Genomic DNA, 23,389 nt, shown 5'->3' with positions numbered 1-23,389 from the left:
GCAACTTGTGTTTAACGATATCATATATTTCTATTTAGTATTTATTAGTAAACTGTATTGTATTTTGCTTCTTGGAGGGCTGGGCGGCGTATAAGTGGTTGCCTGGCAACCATTTAACCAATCACAGAGCAACAATCGTCTCGGGCAATAGAGTGATGAGGCTGCTCAGCTGGGTACCTTTCATCCTTAAGTCTGTTATGTCATTATGCCTTGATGTGGGCAATCAAATTTAAAACTGTTTGTACAAGAGCATCATGTCCCTATGATAAGTTACTTAGAATAATTCCAGAGGTTAACACTAAGCAAACCGACCAGCATTCATTTCATTCAGCATGGGGTTCTTCTGCGTCTCATTTTAGGATGAGAGTAGAGGGCCACCTTGTGGAAAGTTGCTATTTTAGAGGCAGTTTGTAGTTCCGATCTAATCAAGCAAGAACTTATTTTGGATGGAGTTGGCTCAAACCAAGAAAAACTCCAAATAAGAGACCTATGAAATGTATATTTTATGGCGCATACTGATAGCATGGGCATTTTTTCGGTCACAAGAAATAAACATCTAAAAACACCTAAAACAGAAATACAGTAGGCTACGTATGTGGGCAGCAAGAGAATGTTCACTCTACTTTTGCCATCTTGTGGTTGAAATGTCAAAGCCCATCTTTCTGGTAACATAGCTTTCATTCCAATCACACATGACCACAGTGAGGGCAGATATAGGCTGTAGACTAGTCATGGAACATTCAGACAACATATCATTAACCAAGTATGACAAGTATATTCTAGGGCTCCTTTCATTCAACTGACGCTTCAACTCTTGAATCAGTAATTGACAAGCAATAGATTAATACTAATGCACAATATGTATTTTTTTTTTTTGACAGGACAATAGGCTGACAGGAAATGGGGAGAGATGGGGGGGTGACACGCAGCAAAGGTCACCTGGATCGGGAGTAGAACCCGCGACACGCTGTCAAGCTGAACTACAAGCGTAGTGGACCGCTAGGCCAGCGGGCGCCCCCACAATATGTATTTTGACAAGTGCATAAAATAGCATTTTGTTTTACTTTAATAACAAACATGAATGTGTGAATAAAATAGCATGTACAACAAAAGGAAAAAGCTATGAAATAATGGGATTAACAGAAATGTGTCGGCTTTCAGATAGCCCACCAATGACACCTATAAGATATCATGGTCCAAATAAAGACCTTTATGCAATAATCATCAAGAACACATCATAAAATTGTGAACATGTCTGCACAATAACAAGGAGTAGTCGACATTCTTGCCTCACATCAGCTGTGATCTTCTCTAGCCAGTGTGCAAATGTATACTCGCCGATATACATTATACATTCATCTTTAGGCTAATTCTTTCAAAGCCCATTTTTTCGTATCGATCTCCCTCCGCAGTCTGCTGTACTCTTCGGCCAGGATCTCGAAGTCCTTGCCGAGGATCTCAAAGGACGCCAGCTTGTTTTCCACATACCGTTTTTGTTCCTGACAGGTCTTCAGCTCTGTCTCCAGCTTATCCCTGCAAGGGAATCGAACAAGACAGTAAAAGACCAACAGAGATCAAAAAGTGTGACTCCTTACCCTCTTTCAAAACCGCCATAAAAGAGCACCTATCTACAATTTGTAACTGGTCCCTGTATAAAGCCTAAGCTAAGCTAAGCTAAACACCAGAATTCCCCCCTCCCCAACTGTTTACTGTACATATTTCTTTAGAGTAGATGATGTCTTGCATATTATTGTACTGTATGTCTTTAAATGTCTCGATGAATTGAATACACAGGACCACAATGGAAACAAGCCCTTAGGGCTTTTTTGTGTTATCATTTCAGCATCATTTGTATAATCGTACCACTGTACTTTTTTGTTAATTAAGTATTCAATAAAAAAAAAATACAATTATGGTGTTAGAAAATACTGGAAGTGTAGCCTCTGTGTTAGCTACTGTTCAGGTGCTGGCACTTCTTTTGTCATATCACGCACCATCTCATACAGCACAAGTACAAAAAAACAACAACATTACATCCATTGGGGTGAGCAGGGGATAGTTGACCATGAGAGTGGCCTATAGAGATGCGACACCGAGAAGTGAAGTTCATGAACCAACATTTTAGACTGGTAACTGTGTGAAAATGTATGGAATATGAAATAGGGCTGCAAAAATAGCACACTCATATGGTACAGTACAAATACTTTGTAGAGACTATAATAAGTAGTATACAGATCAGAAGTTGGCACTTGCCTAATTTTTCTATGGGCAGATATGGAATCAGCCGTGTATGTGTCCAACTGAATCTCCACCATCTCGGTCCTGTTAGGGAGAAATCATTTTGACATGCACTGTTCATTGTATTCTCTTAACCACCCCATACATGTTATGACATGCTCAGGATAGAGACGCTAGGGTTCATGTGGTTAAAATAGAAAAGCAATACTGAATTAAAGCTGCAAGCAGCGATGAACGGGTCCTCGCTGCTCTGTCCACGATACAAGTCTGTATGGCAATCAGCTGAAAAGTTGAGATGAGATAAAGCTGTAAATCTAAAAAATTAATGAATTCATGCTCAGACACAGTACATCTAAACAAACAGGCACTCATACCTCAAGGCTAATTTCATAACACCTCAATGAGTGATACACCCCCCCCCCACCCACCCCCCTCATGGAACTGAGTATGTTCAAACCCCCCGTCCCTCCTCCTGCGTCCCTGGGTTGCCAAGACCGTTGGTATTCCCTGTGATGGAGTGACCGTGAGGGAGCCAAACAGGACAACTTCCAGCTTGCCTTCATTCAGCTGTATAAAGGTGTGTGCCATGCAAAACTTGATGTCCTCAAGGCAGGTCATGAGCCTGACTGCAGAGACAGGACTGGTTGTTGGTTTCAGGGGGAGATAAAGCTGTAAATCTTACCATATCGTCTAATCGATCATCAGGTATTTATTTTGCTTGTATTGGCATTGCGTGAGAGCATACGCAACCTTCAACAAAACGAATTCATGCTCAGACACAGTGCATCTAGTGGTCATACCTCCAGGCTAATTTCATAGAACCTCAATGAGTTTGGTAAAAACGCATAAACAAGTGTCACATTACACTCATTTATCTGTCATCATTCACTTTAGTTTTCTCCCCACAGAGTTGAAAGGCATGGAATATTTTCCAAGGAAAACTAAGGTGATAAACACCCACTTTAGATCTTGTGTGAATGTTTTTTTAATGTTTAGGCTATTCCTTCAGTATGACTTTTGGGGCTGTTATTGACATGCATTACTAAGACCTTTATATGTGACTAGAAATGCAAAGTTAGCAAGCAGCGATGACCAGGCCCTCGCACCTCTGTCCACGTTGGGTAGAAATATCGACAAATCAGAGCAGGGAGCAGAGCTAAGTAACTCTAATGAAGGACTCGGGCCCTAATTATATAGCCTGGTAAACCCCCCTCCCTCCGGAAATCTCATTTGCATTTGATTTAAATGTGTGTCGCAAGCTTCTTCCATTTGACAGAGTCAGGTTACTAATTATACACTTGCATCTCTGATTTGCACATAAAAGCACAATGTTAATTTTGGCTTCACAATGGTCTCCACAGAATATTGAAGTTAATATACACTCATGAAGTGGCGCATGTTCAAGAGTTGACAAGTGTGAGCAGGATGGAACATGAGAACAGCAGCAAGTCAGTGAGTCAACAAAAGAAACATGGAGAAGTCTCTACCTGACTTTCTGCATGACTAATTCACATTTGCCCTCAAAGTAGTCCAAATTCCTCTTGTCCACGTCTGACTGGATCTTCAGCCTGTGGTCCAAAATGAAAGACTGCAGAAGTTGAATGCACCTCGTCAGCTCCTGTGCAGGGAGAGGCAAACCATTGGGGAAAATTACTGTACATCTGGGTAGAACTAGAGGTGCAAATTGTTTAAGAATTTCATTAATTGATAGCTGTAATGTCAATTCATTCATAATAAATGATTTTCCTGAAAACCTGAATTTCCCTCAGGATCAATAAGGGTTTAGCTATCTATCACATAAAAAAAGCTTAATATAGCTTATGATAATATACTTAATACAAAATGCATGTTATATTCCTTAACCCATTAAGACTGCCATTTTCAGATTTCTTTGGCTATTCTATTAAAAAAATAGCAGATATACAAGCTCATAGCGCTACGAGCTTGTAGATCTGCTATTGTTTTTGAAAAATCGTGGAAATCTGTGCAAATCTTTGAATATATCTATATATTTTTGAAAGCGTTAAAAGTGTATATTTATATATTTTCAAAGATTGGCACACATTTTCACATTTTTCTTTAAAAAATGGCAGATCTACAAGCTCATAGCGCGGCACCGAGTGCCGCGCTATGAGCTTGTAGATCTGCCATTTTTGAATAGCCAAAGAAATCTAAAAATGACACCGATTCTTTCCCGGTCTAAACGGGTTAAAAGGTGTTTGCTCTAGCCATAGTCCAGTTACCTCCCTATGCTTATAAAGGCTCAGGACTGAACTTACGGTGAGGTAGAGGTGGGTCTGACGCTGCAGCAGAACGGCGTTCTTGCAGTACAGCTCCTTCACACTCGCGGCCCTTTTCTTCTCGCTGTCCAGCAGTCCCGACAGGTGAGACAGCTTGACGTTCTTCAGCCCCTCGCTGGCCTTCTCTGTCAGGGGAATTTCAAAGTGGTACGCCCGGGTCAGCAAACGCAGACCCGGAAGCATTTATGTTTTGCTGTTAACAAAATCGGGGTATTAAAGAAGAGTTTGTCTAACCACATTCAGGCTGGTAGAAGGACAGGAGGCTGAAACACTTCTTCCTGAGATGTTTCTCCAGCTCTCCGGGTAGACTCTGTTTCATCTTTTGCACATTCTGGTGGAGAAAACACAGGCGCGCGCACGCAGGCACACACACATACACACACACACACACACACACACACGCACAGATACAGCAGGTCTGAAAGTGAGCTGTAAAATCTATCCATTAAAAGTATCAATACTGTAATGTAGAAGTACTCTGTTACAAGTAAAAGTTCGAAATTCAAAATTTACTTGAGTAAAAGTACAAAAGTATTGGTATCAAAATCTACTTAAAAGTACCAAAAGTAGAAAGTACTCATTATGCAGAATGTCCCATTTCATGTATAAAAATCTTTTGAAAATAGCAGATCTACATGCTCACAATGCATCGCGACGCATTGTGAGCTTGTAGATCTTTTTCAAATGGTCGAAATCTATATAGGGCTGAAGTGGTAAATGTATGTTTTGTAATAATAATCCAAATCTACAAAGTAACTAGTAACTTAAGTTACTAGTTAACTTAAGTTTTCAAATAATTGTAGTGGAGTAAAAGTACAATATTTGCCTCAGAGATGTAGTGGAGTAGAAGTAAAAGTATTGAAAATTGGAAATACTTTAGTAGTAGTAAAGAAGTAAAATAATCTAAAAATTTTACTTAAGTACAGTACTTAAATGTACTTAGTTACTCTACAAGCCACATCAAGTAAGTAAGCATGTGAGTGTATTTTTAAAATGACGCACCTTCTCTAAGGGCATGAGGTCCAGCACCTGCCGTGGATTCAGGCCCAGTATGGAGGGCTGGTCTTGACTGGTGGTGGTGCTTGGATCCAGCTGTTTGGCACACTGAGACACCAGCAGACACCGCTCCATCGTCTCATTGAACTACACAGACACGACCACAGCAAGGCCTGGCATCAGTATTACGTAATCGTCTAATCGCGATTATTTGAGATAATCGTCATAATCATTTCCATGTTGAAAAAGGTTTTAAAAAATAGTGGAAATAGCTGATCTACAAGCTCATTAAATTATTAACCCAATAAGACCTGAGACCGATTCTACAAAATGTCTTCAAAATCTTAACAGTTGTTTTTGAAAAAAACAATGTTGCCGTCAGTGGTTCTCAAACTTTTTCATGAAGGACCCCCAAAATTATATAGCATTTGGCCGCAGACTCCCATCTCAAAATATTTTGTTCCAGGGACCCCCAGAAGCAAAGGTTTGAGTTACAAAAAAATTATCTACAAGCTCAGCTTGTAGATCTGCTATTTGTGTAGCCAAAGATATCTAAAAATGACACAGATGCGTTCCCAGTCTTACTGGGTTAAATATGACCTATTTTGGCCATAGTACATTGTACATTGTATATTTAAAGGGATATTTCACTTTCAAAAAAACGTTTGGTCATTTTATCATCTACTCAGGCCTTTGTGAGCCCCCCAGACAGTTTTTAAGTTGCTCGATTCAGTATTTATATATTTGATATTCATTTTATCAGACACGCCCCCTTCCTATACAAACCCATTGTAACTTCAAACTCCATTTTAAGATTCGTCGAAAACACCCGTCCTTGGTTCTGGTGACTCCCTGACACCCTGCCCTCCTAATGCGTGAGGGGGCCGTGTTTTTCCGATTATTTTTTTCATTTATTTTATTTATTTATTTTATTGTATTTAATTTTTTCAATTAAAAAAATATATATGTTTAAAATAAATGAAAAAAGTAATTGAAAAGACACGGCCCCCTCGCGTATTAGGGGGGCAGGGTGAGTCACCAGAACCAAGGACTGGTGTTTTTGATGAATCTAACATGGTTAAAATGGAGTTTGAAGTTACAATGGGTTTGTATAGAAAGGGGGCGTGTCTGATAAAATAAATATCAAATATCTAAATAATGAATCAAGCAACTTAAAAACTGTCTGGGGGGTTCACAAAGGCCTGAGTAGACGATAAAATGACCAAAGGTTTTTTTTAAAGTGAAATATTCCTTTAAGTTCTTTGTTATATGAACATGTGCAAATTTGAATTACAAATCCTAAAAGCCAAACAGAATCTCTGAAGCTTACATTTTAAGTTGAATTGATCAAAAGAGTAAAGTGGCTTGAATCAGATTAATGCTTAAATATATTTTTTTCTCCAATAAATCTGCTACCATGCCCCCACATGTATTTAGGGGCTGTTAGGGAGGGGGACACTAGCCGTAGTACTTGTACTTGTGGACTGCGCCAGTAAAACGACAGGCTCTGGTTGTACTCTACCATGTTCTGATCATGGGGTGCGGCAGCCTGCTGTCTCCTGAGACGATGGTCCTGGATCATCTCCCGCAGCTGTCTGTGGAGGCTCTCTGCATGCAGCCAGCGCCGCCTCTGGCACTGCAGCTTTTGCTCTGCCTGGATGGATTACATTAGGGATGGGACGATATGAAAATGACACGTCACGATTATTGTGGCAAAAATAATTGCTTAAAACTTAAAATGACACTTTTGTTAACCACTCGAACCAAGCCCAGGAAAACAAGCCCAAAAGAAGCGACTATGGGCCACATGAGCACTTTAAACATGCATCAGCTATTTGAAAATAGCAGATCGACAAGCTCACAACGCGTCGCTTTGTGAGCTTGTAGATCTGCTATTTTCAAATAAAAGCGTACCAAATGTGCTCTTTAAAGGTCCGTTTTGATCAAGTATAGAGGGTTCAAGTGGTACTGAATCTGCAGCTCAACAAAAGCTAATTCATCCCAGTAGTGTATGACGGAGGAAAATTTCACGATGAATTAAAATCTCTGCGATACGATTATAGTGAGCGTTTTTTTAATCACGATAAACGATAATAATGATTATCGTCGTGTTGCGTGTGGCCATGACATCATTTCCTCAATCAATCACTAACCCCCACTGTCTCTCCTCTCACCCAGGCTGGCACACCTGCAGCTGATCTGGAATTGCTGCCACCCCAATTACCAGCCTCTATAAAAGCCAGCCAGGTTCATATCCACTTCAGACAGAGACCCAGCAACAACTCAGAACCCCCACCTTGATTATTCAGGCTAAAAAGCCTTTTCTTTAAGTTATTTAGTTTGGCCTGGAGATGGCCGGTAGTTTTCTTTCTCTCTTTTCGTTTAGCTTTTAGTTCAGTAGAAAAAAATTAACACTTTTGTTAGTTTTTGTTAGTTAGGGAGGGGGGAGCAGCTTTGGTGTACCTATAAGGGGTGGCCTGTTCCCCCCTCCATTCTATTTAGTTTGACCGGCATCTCCAGGCCTCCTTTTAGTTCCTTCATTCACTATTTGGTAAAGTATTTGCATTAAGTTTTCATTGTTTGTTCCTTAATATTTTGTTGTGGGAAGTAAAACATGTTTTTAAGTCTTTGCAAATCTACCACCAGACACAATCTGTCTTATAATTTAAATTAGAACATTAACTAATGTGGTTGCACTTGGTCAGCTCTTGTGCAGATCAAGTGCAAAAGAACGCTATTCAACAATAGGCATTCTCTAAAACAGGGGTCTGGGACCCCTAGGGGGTCCTCAAGAGTTGCTACAGTGTGGCCTCCAAATGTTTGTGCGATTGGAACCTTTTTTTTTAACATTAACCACTTGCAAAACGTTGAAGACCCCTGCTCTAAAATATAATTGCGGCAGAGGCTCAGGACGTCGCCGTCTTGGATTCAGAAGCTTCCCGGTCATTCAGAGCAGTGGTTCTGGCTCTCAAACCTTTTTGTACCAAGGACCACCAAATTGATATGTATTTGGCCACGGACCCCCATCTAAAAAGGTTTTGTGCCAGGGACCCCAAAAGAGAATATTTGCGTAAAGAATTCTCAAATGTTCAAAAAAATCGAAATAGCAGATGTACAAGCTCGCAGCACGGCACGAAGTGAAGCACTGTGAGTGTGAGCTTGTAGATCTGCTATTTTTAAATAGCCAAGGTAACATATTTTGCTGGGGAACCCCTCCAAGGACCCCTGGGGGTCCCCGGACCCCACTTTGAGAACCAATGATGACGCTGAACCCCTAGCCTCGGAAACCCATGCCTTTCTTTTTTTGTTTGAACCCCTAACTGCTACCGATGAGCAGGTTGGAGCCTTCCGTTGTTTCCTCCGCCGTCCGTGTGTGAATGAATGTAATGCAGTGGAAAGCATTTAGAAAAAAGGAGCTATATAAATGCACCATTTACCATAATAGCGGTTTGGCTTTACTGTAGTTGAATCCTGTCCTGTAAGTCAAGGGTTCCCAAACTTTTCAGGCCACGGCCCCCCTAAAAATAATCATATTTGCACTCGGGAACCCCCACCCTGACAAGCACTTGGAATTGTAGGCATTTACATTTAGTTTGACTCGGTTCCACAGATAAATATTGTGAAAATAGCAGATCTACAAGATGTAGATCGGCTATTTTCACAATGTTTGCCTCTTTCGTAGGCAATATTTGACAATTTGGCCAATTTTGTATTAGAAAATACCAGTTTGGGAACCACTGCTGTAAGTCATTGGTTCTCAAAGGACCACCAAGGGGTCCCTTAACCCTTGGTGGGATACCAGGAGGTCCCCAGCAAAATTGGTTAATAAAGCGTCACAATCATTTTAACCCCTTTATCCATATTTGGCTATTTTAGAGAAATCTTGAAAAATTTTGCTTTTCTTTTTTAAAGGCGAACATTTTTAACACAAATCTTTGCTTCTGGGGGCCCCTGGCACGACATATTTTCAGGTGGGGGTCCGCGGCCACATGCAATTTAGGGGTCCTTGGCACAAAAAAGTTTGAGAACCCATAGCCCTGAAACATGACTGTCATACCATGACAGTCATGGTGCCGAGTCCCCCAGGTCTAAAGTTGTGTTCGATTTTTTCACATTGCCATCTCTCACATAAACATAAACGTTCAGATTTCAAATATAAAGTGCTTACCACCGAGCCACGGATGTTACAAGGCGATGCGGACCGCGATGAGTACCCGTATCTCCCGTATTGTTCAATAAAAAGCACTTTAATCCCATCGCCGGCCATTTTGTTTGTTTTGTTTTGTAATGTATCAGAGTGCAATACACCTTCCAACCATTAGTGTCGCATGGTCGAAAGTATCGGAGACAATTTGGAGAAAATGGCCGGCGATGGGATTAAAATGCTTTTTATTGAACAATACGGGAGATACGAGTACTCATCGCGGTCCGCATCGCCTTGTAACATCCGTGGCTCGGTGGTAAGCACTTTGTATTTGAAATCTGAACGTTTATGTTTATGTGAGAGATGGCAATGTGAAAAAATCGAACACAACTTTAGACCAGGGGGACTCGGCACCATGACGCTTGTATACAAGCGTGAACCATGGCTAGAGAACCCACTGCTGTAAGTAACATTTTGGAAGGAAATTGGGCCTCTTCCTTACTTCCTTCACAGGTGTTACCAATGATACTAATTAAGGCTCTGTTCCATTTAGTGTAGCACAGTGATTCTCAAACTTTTTAATTTCAAGGACCCCCATAACTGAGTGTACAAATGGAACCAAATGGATTTGTACACTCTCAGAGTTACACTCCTGTAAGGGGCTATGTGGAACCCCCCTCAAGGAACCATGAGGGTCCCCGGACCACACTTTGAGAGTGAGACCCACTGGTGCAGCAGAGTGTTTCCAGTGAGCCAACATGAACAATATCATTACCCTGACTCTGTTGGACCAGAATGGAACAGAGCCTTCATTAGTGTCATTGGTAACACCTGTCTGTGAAGGACTTCACAATATGGTTGCTGTGCATAGAGCCTAATAGAAGTGTAGCCAGTGTGTTGTACACAGTGTGCCCTGCAGCAGTTGTTGTTCTACCTTCTCCAGTTGGGTCTTGGTGTGAACCGTCAGTCCAGTCTGGTCCACATGCTGGGACATGGTGGCCAGCAGCTTGCAGAACTGTGGGTTCTGGGTCAGGTCCTCCTCTGTCACATCACACAGAGTGAAGGAGGCCAGGACTGCACGGGATAACAGACAGGACAGAGCAGACCAAGGACAAGGTTGTGTTAAAAAGTACTGTAACTGCCAGCAGGCAAACTATACAGTACATGATTATACTGACGGAAATATTTTACGGATTAGATTAATTATACTGAAAAGACACACTTTTGTATGCCACTGTGGGATTTTGTATGAACTGCTTGCCCACACAGTGATGTCCTCTGAAAAGCTGTTTAAAAAAACGATGTAAAAGAAAAGTTGGTCACAAAAAAAGATTAGTACACTTACAATTTTGAGTTTTTGTTTTGTTTTACTTGAGTATTCCCAATTTTCTATAGGCCTAATTTTACTTCAACTCAACTACACCTCAGAGGCAAATATTATAATATACTTTTACTCCACTACAATTATTTGAAAAGTAACTTTAGTTGCTTGTTAGATTTAGATTATTACAAAACATACATTGACCACTAATTCAACCCTATAGCCGATCTATGTGAGCTTGTAGATCTTCTATTTTCAAAAGATTGTGATACATTTGAAAAAGCAATACATAACGATGCGTTAATAATCATAATACAACACTATTCAATCCAATTTGACATTAATGTTAAGCTAAGTTACCTTGTTGATGCAAGTTGTCTCCTTTAGTGCCAGCAGACATCATCATCGACTATCAATTATTAATAAGTAAGTTATTATCGGTATTTCATGAAAACATTACTAGTTGTGTTTGACACTCTTTCAAACCAAACTCTATGGACCCATAGCTCAAAGGAACGGACGTAAACAAGGAGCGGTGTTGCCAGATTTTGTGAGAGAAATAAGCAACACGGTCTAGAAAAACCAGCCCAAAAGAAGCGGCTATATGAGCACTTTTACTGTAAGATTATTATTTATTTTTTTAACAGCCGATCTACAAGCTCACAACGTGTCGTGAGCTTGTAGATCTGCTATTTTAAAAAAATCTTGAAATAAAATGTGGAATATTTGGAATATTTTTTTCAAACATTCTATAACTCAAATGCTCCCTGGCACAACTTTTTCATGAAAATATTTGAGAACCACTGGTTTAAAGAATAATTTAAAAATGTGGAAGCAAGCCTAAAGAAGCAACTACACGTTAGAAACAAGCCAAGACTAAATAAGCAACTACACTTTGAAACAAGCCCATTAAAACCGCAACCCAATATTTACAAGCATATTTACAGAAAAAGAAGCCCAAAGTCGCTTATAATAAGCCGACATGGCAACCCTGACAAGAACTTACTTCCTGAATCAAAGACTCGCGCCTCTCCAACAAGTGTTCCTATTGGCTGACTGGCCCACGTGCTCATTTGTTGCTATGGCTCTGGCGGCCCCCAGTGGTCAGCCAGCGGTAACTACACAGACCATCGATTTCATTGTGGTTGTTGAACTAGCAATTATATTAATACAAAATGTAAAATCTAAAATAACAAGATATGTAGAATTTTCATGTCAAATAGGATTAAAAATGATTCAGTACATATGTTTTGACTAACAGTGGCCATTCCTCTGATGGAGTTATGCTATTTTATTTTACATTGTAAATTGTAGGACTGTATATACAGTATTATTGATTTAACTTTTCTGGAATAATTCTGTCCGTCTGTCTGTCTAGAGCTAAGCTCGCAAACTTCTAACTAGTCCGATCAGCACCTAACACATTAGAATAAACATTATAACGTTTGGACATTGTTTTATCAGTATTCTAAAGATGTCAATTGGTGTGACGTCACTCCATAACTCATCAGTCTATATAAGAGAGGAACTGCATATAAGAGGAAATGGAATCGATCCAGGTAGGATGACAGTGAGGTGCGGAGAACAACAGGAAACGTGTAAAGAAATAAAGCCCAAAAGAGAGAGAGAGAGTGATCGACGGAGAAGAGGGATAGAGTCATAGAGAGAGCAGTGCAAATCAATAAAAATGGGTTCTGTGGAAATGGATCTCTTTGAAGATGTGAGGACTTATTTTTCTGACACAGAGTGGAAACAACTTGCCGACATTGAGAAAAGAGAGAGTCATAATATCAGGAAGAACTATTTATTTCAGCTCTCCGTGGGTCTGAGGCCCGCGAGACCCGATTTTATGAGAAAGCAGTCCAAAGGTGACCCTTCATCCAGGGGAAATAGAGTGGTGGTGAAACGCGCCAGGCCACCTCCACAGTCTGAATCAGCCCCTCAGCCCCCAGCCCAACCGACACAGGCTCCGACACCACAACCCCAGAACGCGAGGACGACCGCAAAGAAACGTCGTACAACGGCGCCGTCCAAGAGTGACCGTCCATCCAGAGATAACGGAGCGGGGGTGACCCACGTCAGTCCACCCGCACAGCCTGAACCAACCCTCGCTCCCCCTGCCCAAGAAGAGCCTGCACAGCCAACAGAGGCTCAGACACAACAGCTCCAAGACACGAAGAGGAAGCCCAGGATGGTCGCAAAGAACCGTCGCCCGATATCGCGGATTATGAGGTCGCTTCATCGGTGGACTCACACGCCAACCAACTGGAACAGATCCTAGACCAGAGGACGAGGGTCCTCACTATAAACCTCAAGAGGAAGTGAAGTTGTTCCGTTCTCTGCTCCAGGAGGTGTTCTCTGCTCCAGGAGGTGGAACAGGCTCGTAAAGAAGGTCAATCCAAGAGGGCCCTGTAAGACGCTACGGGGGCCAGAAGGTTCTTAGTGCCACCTAACAGAAACACTGAGCCTGTCTCTACCAGCTGTGAAATCTAACATACTAAAAGGTCTTCAGGCTCAATGAGTCACAGATTAGTGAGGGGGGACAAAGAGGGGAAGTGCCCCCTTTTTTTATAGGACCCGAGCCGTCGATGAGTTTGTGCAGTGTGTGTGTGTGTGTGTGCGCGAGTGACCTTGTGTGTCTGGAGCTAATCTCGCGCGCCCACTCGACCTATCGGTGCCACATTCCGTGCCCACACTGCCAGTAGGCCAAGGAAGTACCTCCATGCATTCTTTGTTGATCATTTGAACTTTCTTTTCATTTTATATTGGACGTCAATGGCAGACGAATCGTGCGAAACCATGCCCAAATTTGGAGTCATACTGTACATCATAGTTAGGTCACTGATGTTGTCATACATGGTCACATGATGTCTGAGGTCCACATGGGAGCCACACCATTATTAGTCTTGTCTTGTTTAGAGTTGATTTGAATGTTTAATGAAGATTACATTGTTTTTTTATTTATTTTGTAATCGTTTGTCTTTTTAATGGGATGGACCGCCTGACTGATGACTTGATTTCATTGTTGTAATAATAATAATAATAATAATAATTTTATTTACTAGAAAATGTGCTCCTCGGAGCACAGGTCTCCGCCAGTACTGTTCCTGATTAATCCTGTCTTACCTATTTATATTACATATTGTCACGTGTCACTTGACCAATGTTAGCTTGGCTGATGGAAGCTCACTTCCAAAAATAAAAATGATTTTTTTGAAGTGCGTCACCTATTTATAGGTTTCTGTCATCATGCGTCTCGCTAGCCAATCAGAGCATTGGTGACAACAATATTGTCACGTGAAGCTTGACCAATGTTAGCTTGGCTGAGACGTGGGGACACACGGAAGGACAAGAACGAAAACATACTCTCCACCTCTGGCGGAGACAATAAAGCACTTTACATTTGCGAATCTCAGAGTGCTACAAGGTTTAAAAGCAAGGCATAAAAACAGCGTAGGCAACCAAACAATTACATGGGACTCGACTCAGCTAAACTAAATTAAAACTGATAAAAAGGTAGATTTTTAGTCCATTTTAAAAGCATCAGTGCATGGACTGTGGTGCTCTCAGGTGTTCGGGGAGGGAATTCCACAGACATGGCGCTGTAGAAGGCCCGGTCGCTCTGGTGTTAGAAAAAGTAAAACGTGTAGAGGGAAGTCGTGAGTTCCCTCCTTTTTTGAGTTTTGAGTCATTTAAAAAAAAATATTAATCGATTTTATTCATTTAATACACATAACTGAACTTTCCGCAAAATGCAATATATAGCGGTATATAAAATACTAGTCAAATAAAAAAGATATCACTTGCATGCATTATTTTAGCTACAGTGACATCACATAACAACCACCATTCAAGATGGTGATTGTTGCGGGTCTCTGCACTGATAGTTTTACGCTAGGACAGAAAAAGATATCACAATGATCCGTCACCCAAACACAATGCTGACACACCTGTGTTGTTTGCATCTCAAAGAGATTGGCGGTAAACCGTCACGCACCCAAATAGCCATAATGTGTGTCTCAAAGAAGAGTGAACTGTGAAATCACGTCAGAGCATGTTGTTGTTGTTTGGAGTTTTATGGCAGTTAGTTTTTAAAAAGTTAGTTTTTAGTTAGCTTTTCATTGTTCATTTTAGTCTTTTTTTATTTTATTTATTTATTAAACTTTTATAGTGAATGGTGATGCATTTTGTCATTTGGTATGTGATATGGACCTTGAGTCTGAAATAAAGACTGAATATTGGATATTGTATCCATCCATCCATTCATCCATCCACCTTCTACCGCTTATCCGGAACCAGAGTGCGGAGGTAACAGTTCCAGCAGAGAATTCTCAGAACTCCCTTTCTCAGGCCACATTAGCTACTTCTAACTGGAAGATCCTGAGGCGTTCCAAGGCAGGTGTGCAGATATAATCCTGAGGCGCTCCAATGCCAGTGTGGTGATATAATCCCCCCATGTGGCCCTTGGTCTGCCCTGTGGTCTCTTTCCAGCTGGACGTGTGCCGGGAAATTGAGGTTTTACCCTATCCCTAAGCTAGCTACCATCCTGAGAATATGTGTGTGCATAGAGGTGGGACTCGGGGTGGGAGTGTATTTTTGGGCAGAGAGGGAGAATGAAAGAATGAATAAAAGTTAAATTTAAATTGAGTCAATGTGCTCAATGGTGTTGAAATAGTAATTTTGTCCATATCCTCTATCTGGATAGAGTGAAGGAGTTTAGATTTTCCTATTTGACACTAAATTAAGGAGGTAAAAATCATTCATCAGGATGCACCCTGGGATGTTAGTTGAACCCAGAGATAAAACAAATGAACCTACTGTATAAGGTTTAAAAGGCTGCCCTCTACTGTCATCAGTAGCACAATGAGAAAGAGAGCTAGAGGCTTATTGTAGCAAATTGACTTTGAAAATATGCGACCCTGTGCATGTTTTAAACTTGAATGTGCATAAAGCTGGCCTATTTGCCTGAGGGTGAGATTCTTTGTATTCTGTGCTGCTGCTGTGAGTGATCAGCTGTTAATGTTCTGCTGCCCTGTTCTAAATATGTATGTAATTTAAAATGTATTTAAAAAAACATATTTTAAAGATATTTTCAATGCAAAGTCTCTGGAGACGAGCGGCTAGATGCTTTCCCACAGCATAGGTGGACGCTCGATAGCAAATAGCGTCATGAGGTTTTTTATGACATGCATTTGGGGAATCGGGTGTTATTTTTCATGTATTTTATATTTAGATATTAGATACTTTTGTGCCTGTGCATGTATTTAGTGTTGTAGACGTACCTTAATTATTATTCAAAGAATTGTAGCCCGCTATTCCCATACCCCAGAAGAACTGGAGGACGGTACCAAGCTATAAAAGGGTTACATACAGTATGTGCAAACTAATATAACGAATAGGATATTATTCAAACATTCTTTTTTATTATTATATATTTTTTAACATGAAGGTAGAGAATCAGAGCTATTACTTAGATTGACCCAATATAGTTTTGGAACTACACCAGAATTAAAGTGAATTTTAAACCTGGTAGCATAAAAAAGATACTGTGACTGTCCCAGTCCCAGCCTCATCCTCTGAGAAAGTAGGCTCCGTCTCGGACCCCTCCTCCATATAGTACTCTGCTACATCAGCATAAGCTGACTCAGCTCTGTGTAGTGTATGCGAGCTGTATGGGAACACCTGATGCCCTGGTCCATCACTCTGCTGGCTGATCTGAGGGTAATTTCCTGCCGAAGCTAAGCATTGTCTCAATGATTGCACCTTGACCCTTGACAGCAAAACTCAGTGCCCGTTTGCCAAAGTTGACCATGGTCTCATAGCTTCTCTCCTGGGCCTGGACGATGTAGTCATCTATCTCCCTCTCTCTGGAAGAGAAAAGCTGATGCACACACTCTCTGTAGATGATGCTGGCTCCTCTAGTATACGGGGAGAGCAGCCAGAAGATGAAGGCTATCTTCATCTCGTAGTACAGAGGAAACCATGCCAGTGTTACGTCAGTCATGGTCTCCACTACAGTGTAAAGGGAAAACACGATCCAGTACATCATCCACTGCACATATTCCTTCTCATTGTTGGTATTGACCGCTTTGTAAGAGCAGTATGCAGGATACATTGTCCCAAACACTAGCACAACAGCTCTTGAGAGAACCCAGGACATCATAGCTTACCTGTTTGTTGTGGGCTGGTTTAGACCACACCGTAATATCAGCCAATGTTCAATTATCTCTATCTACCGTATTGTCTCGCACCCTCCGACCTATCGCTCTTATCACAATGTCTCTTTTATTCAATGTGAACCTCACCTTATATAAGCTGACCGAGACCCGGTTTCACAACACTAACCGTTGCCTAACGATGCAGATTTGCGCAGACTAGAAGTGGTGAAATGGGACATTCTGCATCATGAGTACTTTCTACTTTTTATACTTTAAGTCCATTTTTATACCAATACTCAAATACATTTTGAATTCCGGACGTTTACTTGCAACAGAGTATTTCCACTTTGCCGAATTGATACTTTTGCTCAATTCTCAATTCTCCACCATTGATGATGGTGATGACTAGGATTCCATCCTGCCACTGCTCTTTGCTCAAACAGCATCAAATGTATTCAACATTGAAACACTGATGTTTCGGTCTCTCTCTCTCTCTCTCTCTCTCTCTCTCTCTCTCTCTCTCTCTCTCTCTCTCTCTCTCTCTCTCTCTCTCTCTCTCTCTCTCTCTCTCTCTCTCTCTCTCTCTCTCTCTGAAATGCCTGTGACCCTTTTATGCCCATATGGAGATCCCTGATGTCATCAGTATATGGCCCATACACTGGAATATGGGTCGGATTGGTGGTCATGGACAACCGGATCTCCATATATGTCTATGGGCAAATGTATTAATAGATAAACGTATTCACTTATAGGATTTTTATTAAAAGGAACAGGCACTAAATGAGACCTCCTGGTGTAGAATATCCAGCCTGACAATCCGGGTTGCCATTTTTAGTAGCAGGGAAATCGAACTGGGTTCTCTTCAGCCTGAAATATGACTGGAACCTTCCATTACCCATGACCCCCAATTGTGCTGGTTGGGGGTCACAGGGTGGGTATGCAGGAGGGTATGAGTCCACATATCCATGCATGGATTTCAACGTTTGCAAGAGCAATATTGCAGTCCATGTTAAATCAGTGAATTTGAACCAAGAACCTCTCATTTTTAGAGGGAATGCACCTGATTTATGGGGTGAACTCGGATGTTGGGCAGGCCAGTTATATTGGGCCATCTAGGCTGGCCCTTCAGAAACAGGTATGAACCCGTCATGGGGAGAGAGACGTACTTCAAAACCAACCACCACAGGAGACCAACAGTCAGACAGATGTCTGCCCCATACATGCCTGTGAATCAGTGTGCTCTCCTCTACCGGGACCATATGCGTAGCCACAGTGGACCACAACTCCTCTTGAATTAATTTCACCTGTTGGGGTGATGGATTAAGATCATGAAAAAGAATGGAACCACACGGCGTGTGTGCACATTTGATTATTAATTATGACATATGGTCACTAATTCCACATACTGGTCGGGTCTATAATGCGTTATAATCACATTTATTATACATTATAATGCACTTATTAGGCATCATAACACTCGTTAATAAATGTTTATAATCATGTATGACAACTTATAACAACGTTTATGATGTATTATAAGTGCTGGTCATAATGCATTATAAGCTCAGCGGAACAGCACATTATAACTACCATAACGTAGTCAGTTATAAAGTGTCTTTGTTGGAAGTTGTTATGCATAATTGTTAACATTTATAACTAGTGTTATGAAGCATTATACGTGCATTGTAATGCATTATAAATGTGATTATAATGCATTATAGAACCGACCTTTAAGTAAAGTGTTACCTGGTAGTTATAATGTCCTGTTCCACTGAATTTATAATGCATTATGACCAGCACTTACACTTTATATTATTAAGTTATAATACTTCATAAACCTTGTTATAAGTTGTTATGCATAATTATAAACATTTATGACAAGTGTTATAATGCCTTCTAAGTGCATTATAATGCATTATAAATGCGGTTATTACGCATTATAGACCCGACTTTTAGGTAAAGTGTTACCAATGTGGTATCAGTGCAATGTTTTTTTTATGTTTTTTATTCATACAGCAGGAATATTTGTAACAGAACATACAGTACATAAGCCTATATAGCCTATACTGTATACGGTATGTGTATGCATTGGAGTCAACATGCAATGTCTACTTTGACAGCGGGGAATACTATAGTGACATACTCCCACAACGCCAAGGAATCCACACACCCTGTTGTCACTTCTGGTGTGAGTGCTTTTTAGGCTTTGTTGACTGCGACTTGGGTTTACAGCGCTTACAAACAGTGTTGCCAGGTCTGCTTATAATTACCCCACAAGATTTTTTTTTAATCGCAGATCTACAAGCTCACAACACGTCGCGATTTGACACGTTGTGAGCTTGTAGATCTTCAAATACCTGGTGTATATGTTTAAAGTGCTCATGTGGCCCATAGTCGCTTCTTTTGGGCTTGTTTTCCTAGACCCGGTTGCTTGTTTCTGACGGAATCTGGCAACACTGCTTACAAACATGAATGGAGTCGGAAGGGAACTGTTCTTGGTGAGCTTAGACCTAGGTCTTACACAGTGCTGACAGACACTGGGGGGCTATGCTGAGAACCCCTCTCATCTGCTGCAGACTCAAGTGATGTGAAATGCTGCAGACAACATGTGACATGACCAGTGACACACACAAGCATGACACGAAAAGCATGATGCACATGACATAACCAATGACAGCTTTCACATTGTAGAGGGCTTCTGATGTTGTTTCTGGTCATAGAGATAGACAATTCGCAGGGTCTGTCTGTTGGACCTGATATACTGGAAATGCCATGAAGGAAATCCGGACGTATGCAATCAAAGCACCACAGAGGTTAGATCTTTGAGTGCTGGGTTTGTTTTGGTAGCAATAAGTGGCACAAAAAGGTACATAGACTTTGCTTTGGCGTGGCCCTGAAAGAGTCTAGCCGATGACAAAATCACAAGTGATGAAAAAAAAAAGTTAAAGTAAAATATTTCAAAAGGTATAGAACACGTGTGAACAAAAATGTGTGGGATTCTACGCCTAGTGACAGTGTGCACAAGACATGTGTGCCTCTTGCGGGTGGCTACCTCTTTCAGAAGCACACAGTAAAAAGGAGGAAAAAAGAGGGAATATGTAAGGATACATGTTACCTTGATATACGATGGCTGCCATCACATGCAAGGGATCGTGGCCAATGAGAGAAATACACAGTGCTTTGTCTGCCTAAGTAGTCTCCAGTCACCTCTCACAATGTAAAATGATAATGATTCTATTATGGTCATGGTGATCTGCCTGTGTTTCTCTCTCTTCTGTCTCTTCCTCATCTCGTTTGAGGCCTTCACTTTCTGGGCCAGAAGGTTGAGTGGTCCACTTGAATGGAATCAGCAAATTCATTGGTTTGAGGTTTCGTCGAGTATCTGGTAATATGTCTTTGGCTGCCTCCCCATGGTCTGATGATCTCTTTGTATCGTCATCCTGAAGCTCCTTCTGGAACAACTACAACATCTCTCTTTTCTGGCTTCCACCTGTCCTTTGTCTAGCAGTCTCCAGGCCTGAACACAGAGCTGCTCCCTGCCCTTCTCACCTTAAGCATGTGTTTCACCGGTTGCTTCTGCAACATCCACCACCTAAAACGCACCTTGCTCCTGACACCACGCCGCAGTGTTCAGTTCCATTCCTGACTGTCTGACTCAGACTGTAATTCTGTGCCGCTGGAGAGTTTCTCCTGCGTTTTGAAACGCTTCATGACGCAGGGGATCTTCTCTTGCAATTTAGCCATCGTGGATATGACTTGAGCACGCGCTATGTCAATGTAGGGATAGATCTGGGTCTTGTTCTCAAAGAACGGGGGAACGGCAAAGAGGAGGACGTCGGCGAGGATGAGGAGGGTGATCCCGTTGAAGATGGCTCCCACATACGTAAACATCCACATGACCACAGCCAGCTTCAGGGACTCCATGAGGTCTTCAACCAGGAAGAGCCTGAGGGCTTGTTTGATGAAGGTCAGAGTAGCGTCCACGTACTTGCCGCAGGTCTCTGGGGGAATACAAACGTCCATTTCCAACAGCGGTAGGAAGGGGTGTTCTTCGTCGCACTTCTGCACGGCCTGCACGATGAAATGGTAGATCCGGAAGGTGATGCCGACGCTCAGCAGGACCAGCAACATGTAGGACACCACGCTGATGATGCTGAACCAAGCCAGCGACAGGAGCATCAGCATGGACAGGCCAAACACCACGCCTGACTTCCTGGGGTCTCGCCAATGGATCAGGTCGTTGACACAAAACCTTGCATTTTGGACGGTAGCAGACTGTCCATCGGCAAGCCCTTGCGACAACGATATCATCTGAAAGGCCTGCGTCATTGGATAAATTCTGGTGTAGTTTCAGAATAAATCTGCCCAAACACAAACAAATCTGTGTATTTGCACCTGGGTGTCGATTTCCCTAATTAGGATAGCTAAATTCTCTACTTTTGCTATCTCTCAATCTCTTTCTCTCTGTATGACTCTCACTATATCCATATGTCACAGAGGCTCAGGTCTAAGATATCCTCACCCTATACACCTTATATATAGGCTGACCGAGCTCTGGTCTGTCGTCACTCACAACACAAACTGTGTTGTTGAACGGCACGCCAATTTGCGCAGTGAGGTTGTGGGGCTTTCAGCAGCGCTATGAAGATGTTGTGTAGCTCTAATTATTAGTGGTTCTCAATGTGGGGGTCCAGGGACCCCCAGAGTTACTTAAGGGTGTTCCAGTTGGACCTTTACAGGTCTGTAACTCTGAGAGTGTACAAATGGAACCAAATGGACCCTTACAGGTCCATTTGTTTTTTGTGGTTTGATATTTGTAGGTGTTTTTTCAGTGTTTTGTATTTTGTAGTTCATGTGACAATTTAGTTTTATTGTGTGTTGCAGTACCACCTTGGAAACAATGATTTATTCGCGTTTATGTATATATCCATGGGTTTAAGTTATATCGTGTTTACTCATATTTATTTTACCAGATCAGATCAAATCAGAATCTCCAGGAGCTGTATGAGAAGCTCACGTATCATCAAGAACATGCACCACCCCAGCAACAAACTGTTCACACCCCTACTATGACCACGGCCAGGCAAGGAGGTCAGGGCAAGGTCAAGACCACCAGATTTCTGAACAGCTTCCCCGGCTACCAGACTGCTAGCCTCGGAAACCCCCAGACTGCTGAACAAGGCCTGATCAACACCTGTCACCAGGCTGGCCTGTCAATGAACACAACTTGAAACAGTTTTTCCTCCATTCATGTGGATGTTCCTCATATGCAGACTTTACTTTCCCCGTTTTGCACCTTATGTCTAATCTCATGCACATACACCTGCCACTATGTGGACCTACCGACGTGTAACCACCTTCGCACCTAATGTTTAACCTCATGTAGGCTACATATATGTGTCTGCTGCGTGGTCTTATGCTATGTGTATATATTTATTTATTTTAGTTCTCTTTGACATCCTTTTTTAATGTTACATTTGTCTCCCTGCTCTCCCTCTCCCCCTCCTCACCCACTTCTCCCTTTTGCTTGCGCAACGAATTTCACCCACTTCTTTACACCTGTAAACCAGTGACAATAAAGTTGACTAAGTACATTTATTCAAGCACTGTACTTACAGTGAGTACAATTTTGAGGTACTTTTACTGGAGTGTTTCCAATTTTCAATAATTTTGCTTCTACTCCATACATCTCAGAGGTAAATATTGTACTTTTTACTCATTATAATTATTTGAAAACCTAACTTACTAGTTACTTTGTAGATTTTGATTATTATTACAAAGCCACCTCAGACCTACAGTATATACTTTAGCAATTTGAAAATAGCCGATCTACAAGCTCACAACGTGTTGTTTTGCGACACATTGTGAGCTTGTAGATCTTCTATTTTCAAAGGATTTGTATACATTTTATACATTTGAAAACTTACTAAATGTGATGAACTTCTAGCTGGTTGACTGTGTGGACGTTAGGTCGACCCCGTTCCATTACATGGTTGGGGTCGACTGTCAGATCCTTCACACCCTGTTAGCGTAGAGTATCATGTTGCTGTTATTTTGACATGACATCATACTAGGAGATATGGTTGCAATCACACACGTACGGGAGTTCTCCCCAATGAAGGAGTCTCGGAGGACCTGAGGGAGCTTGTTGCGTCCCTCTGCCCTAGTGCACTCCTCCTATCTTCTGGTGGTTGGCAATGGGCGTGTCATCTCCTCTCCTCTCGTGTTCCCA

The 23,389-nt window shown here is 41.6% G+C and overlaps 3 protein-coding genes across 3 annotated transcripts; all 3 read right to left on the bottom strand.

Moving 5' to 3' along the window:
- Nucleotides 1–980: 980 nt before the first annotated feature.
- haus4 (HAUS augmin-like complex, subunit 4) lies at nucleotides 981–11,500 on the bottom strand. Its single transcript, XM_080451084.1, has 9 exons — nucleotides 11,360–11,500; nucleotides 10,613–10,752; nucleotides 7,057–7,188; nucleotides 5,541–5,681; nucleotides 4,773–4,869; nucleotides 4,518–4,663; nucleotides 3,726–3,856; nucleotides 2,254–2,322; nucleotides 981–1,533 (listed from the first exon to the last, which is right to left on the bottom strand). Exons 1-9 carry the CDS (start codon nucleotides 11,403–11,405, stop codon nucleotides 1,362–1,364), a joined length of 1,074 nt encoding a protein of 357 aa, XP_080307210.1. The 5' UTR covers nucleotides 11,406–11,500; the 3' UTR covers nucleotides 981–1,361.
- A 5,197-nt stretch (nucleotides 11,501–16,697) lies between these two features.
- LOC308101366 (receptor expression-enhancing protein 3-like) lies at nucleotides 16,698–17,114 on the bottom strand (the record flags this gene model as incomplete). Its single annotated transcript, XM_080450791.1, has 1 exon — nucleotides 16,698–17,114. One exon carries the CDS (start codon nucleotides 17,112–17,114, stop codon nucleotides 16,698–16,700), a length of 417 nt encoding a protein of 138 aa, XP_080306917.1.
- A 3,673-nt stretch (nucleotides 17,115–20,787) lies between these two features.
- On the bottom strand, nucleotides 20,788–21,486 carry LOC308101365 (reticulon-3-B-like; the record flags this gene model as incomplete). The annotated part of the gene is made up of 1 exon (XM_080450790.1): nucleotides 20,788–21,486. The coding sequence occupies one exon, from the start codon at nucleotides 21,484–21,486 to the stop codon at nucleotides 20,788–20,790; it is 699 nt and encodes a 232-aa protein (XP_080306916.1).
- Nucleotides 21,487–23,389: the final 1,903 nt, after the last annotated feature.

The sequence above is a fragment of the Gymnoscopelus braueri genome (genome assembly GCF_963280865.1).
Source record: "Gymnoscopelus braueri genome assembly, chromosome: 15".
NCBI classification, from domain to species: domain Eukaryota; kingdom Metazoa; phylum Chordata; class Actinopteri; order Myctophiformes; family Myctophidae; genus Gymnoscopelus; species Gymnoscopelus braueri.
Note: the sequence above shows the minus strand (reverse complement) of the source record. Positions and strands in the feature narration are given on the sequence as shown.

Bases quoted from the DNA above. Each gene is read 5' to 3' on its own strand.
- haus4 (XM_080451084.1), bottom strand. From the start codon at position 11,405: ATGATGATGTCTGCTGGCACTAAAGGAGACAACTTGCATCAACAAG. The intron at 5,682-7,056 runs GTAGAGTACAAC...GTGTCTGTGTAG, and splicing joins CACCCCATGATCAGAACATG to TTCAATGAGACGATGGAGCG. The intron at 4,870-5,540 runs GTGCGTCATTTT...TTTCTCCACCAG, and splicing joins ACCTCATGCCCTTAGAGAAG to AATGTGCAAAAGATGAAACA.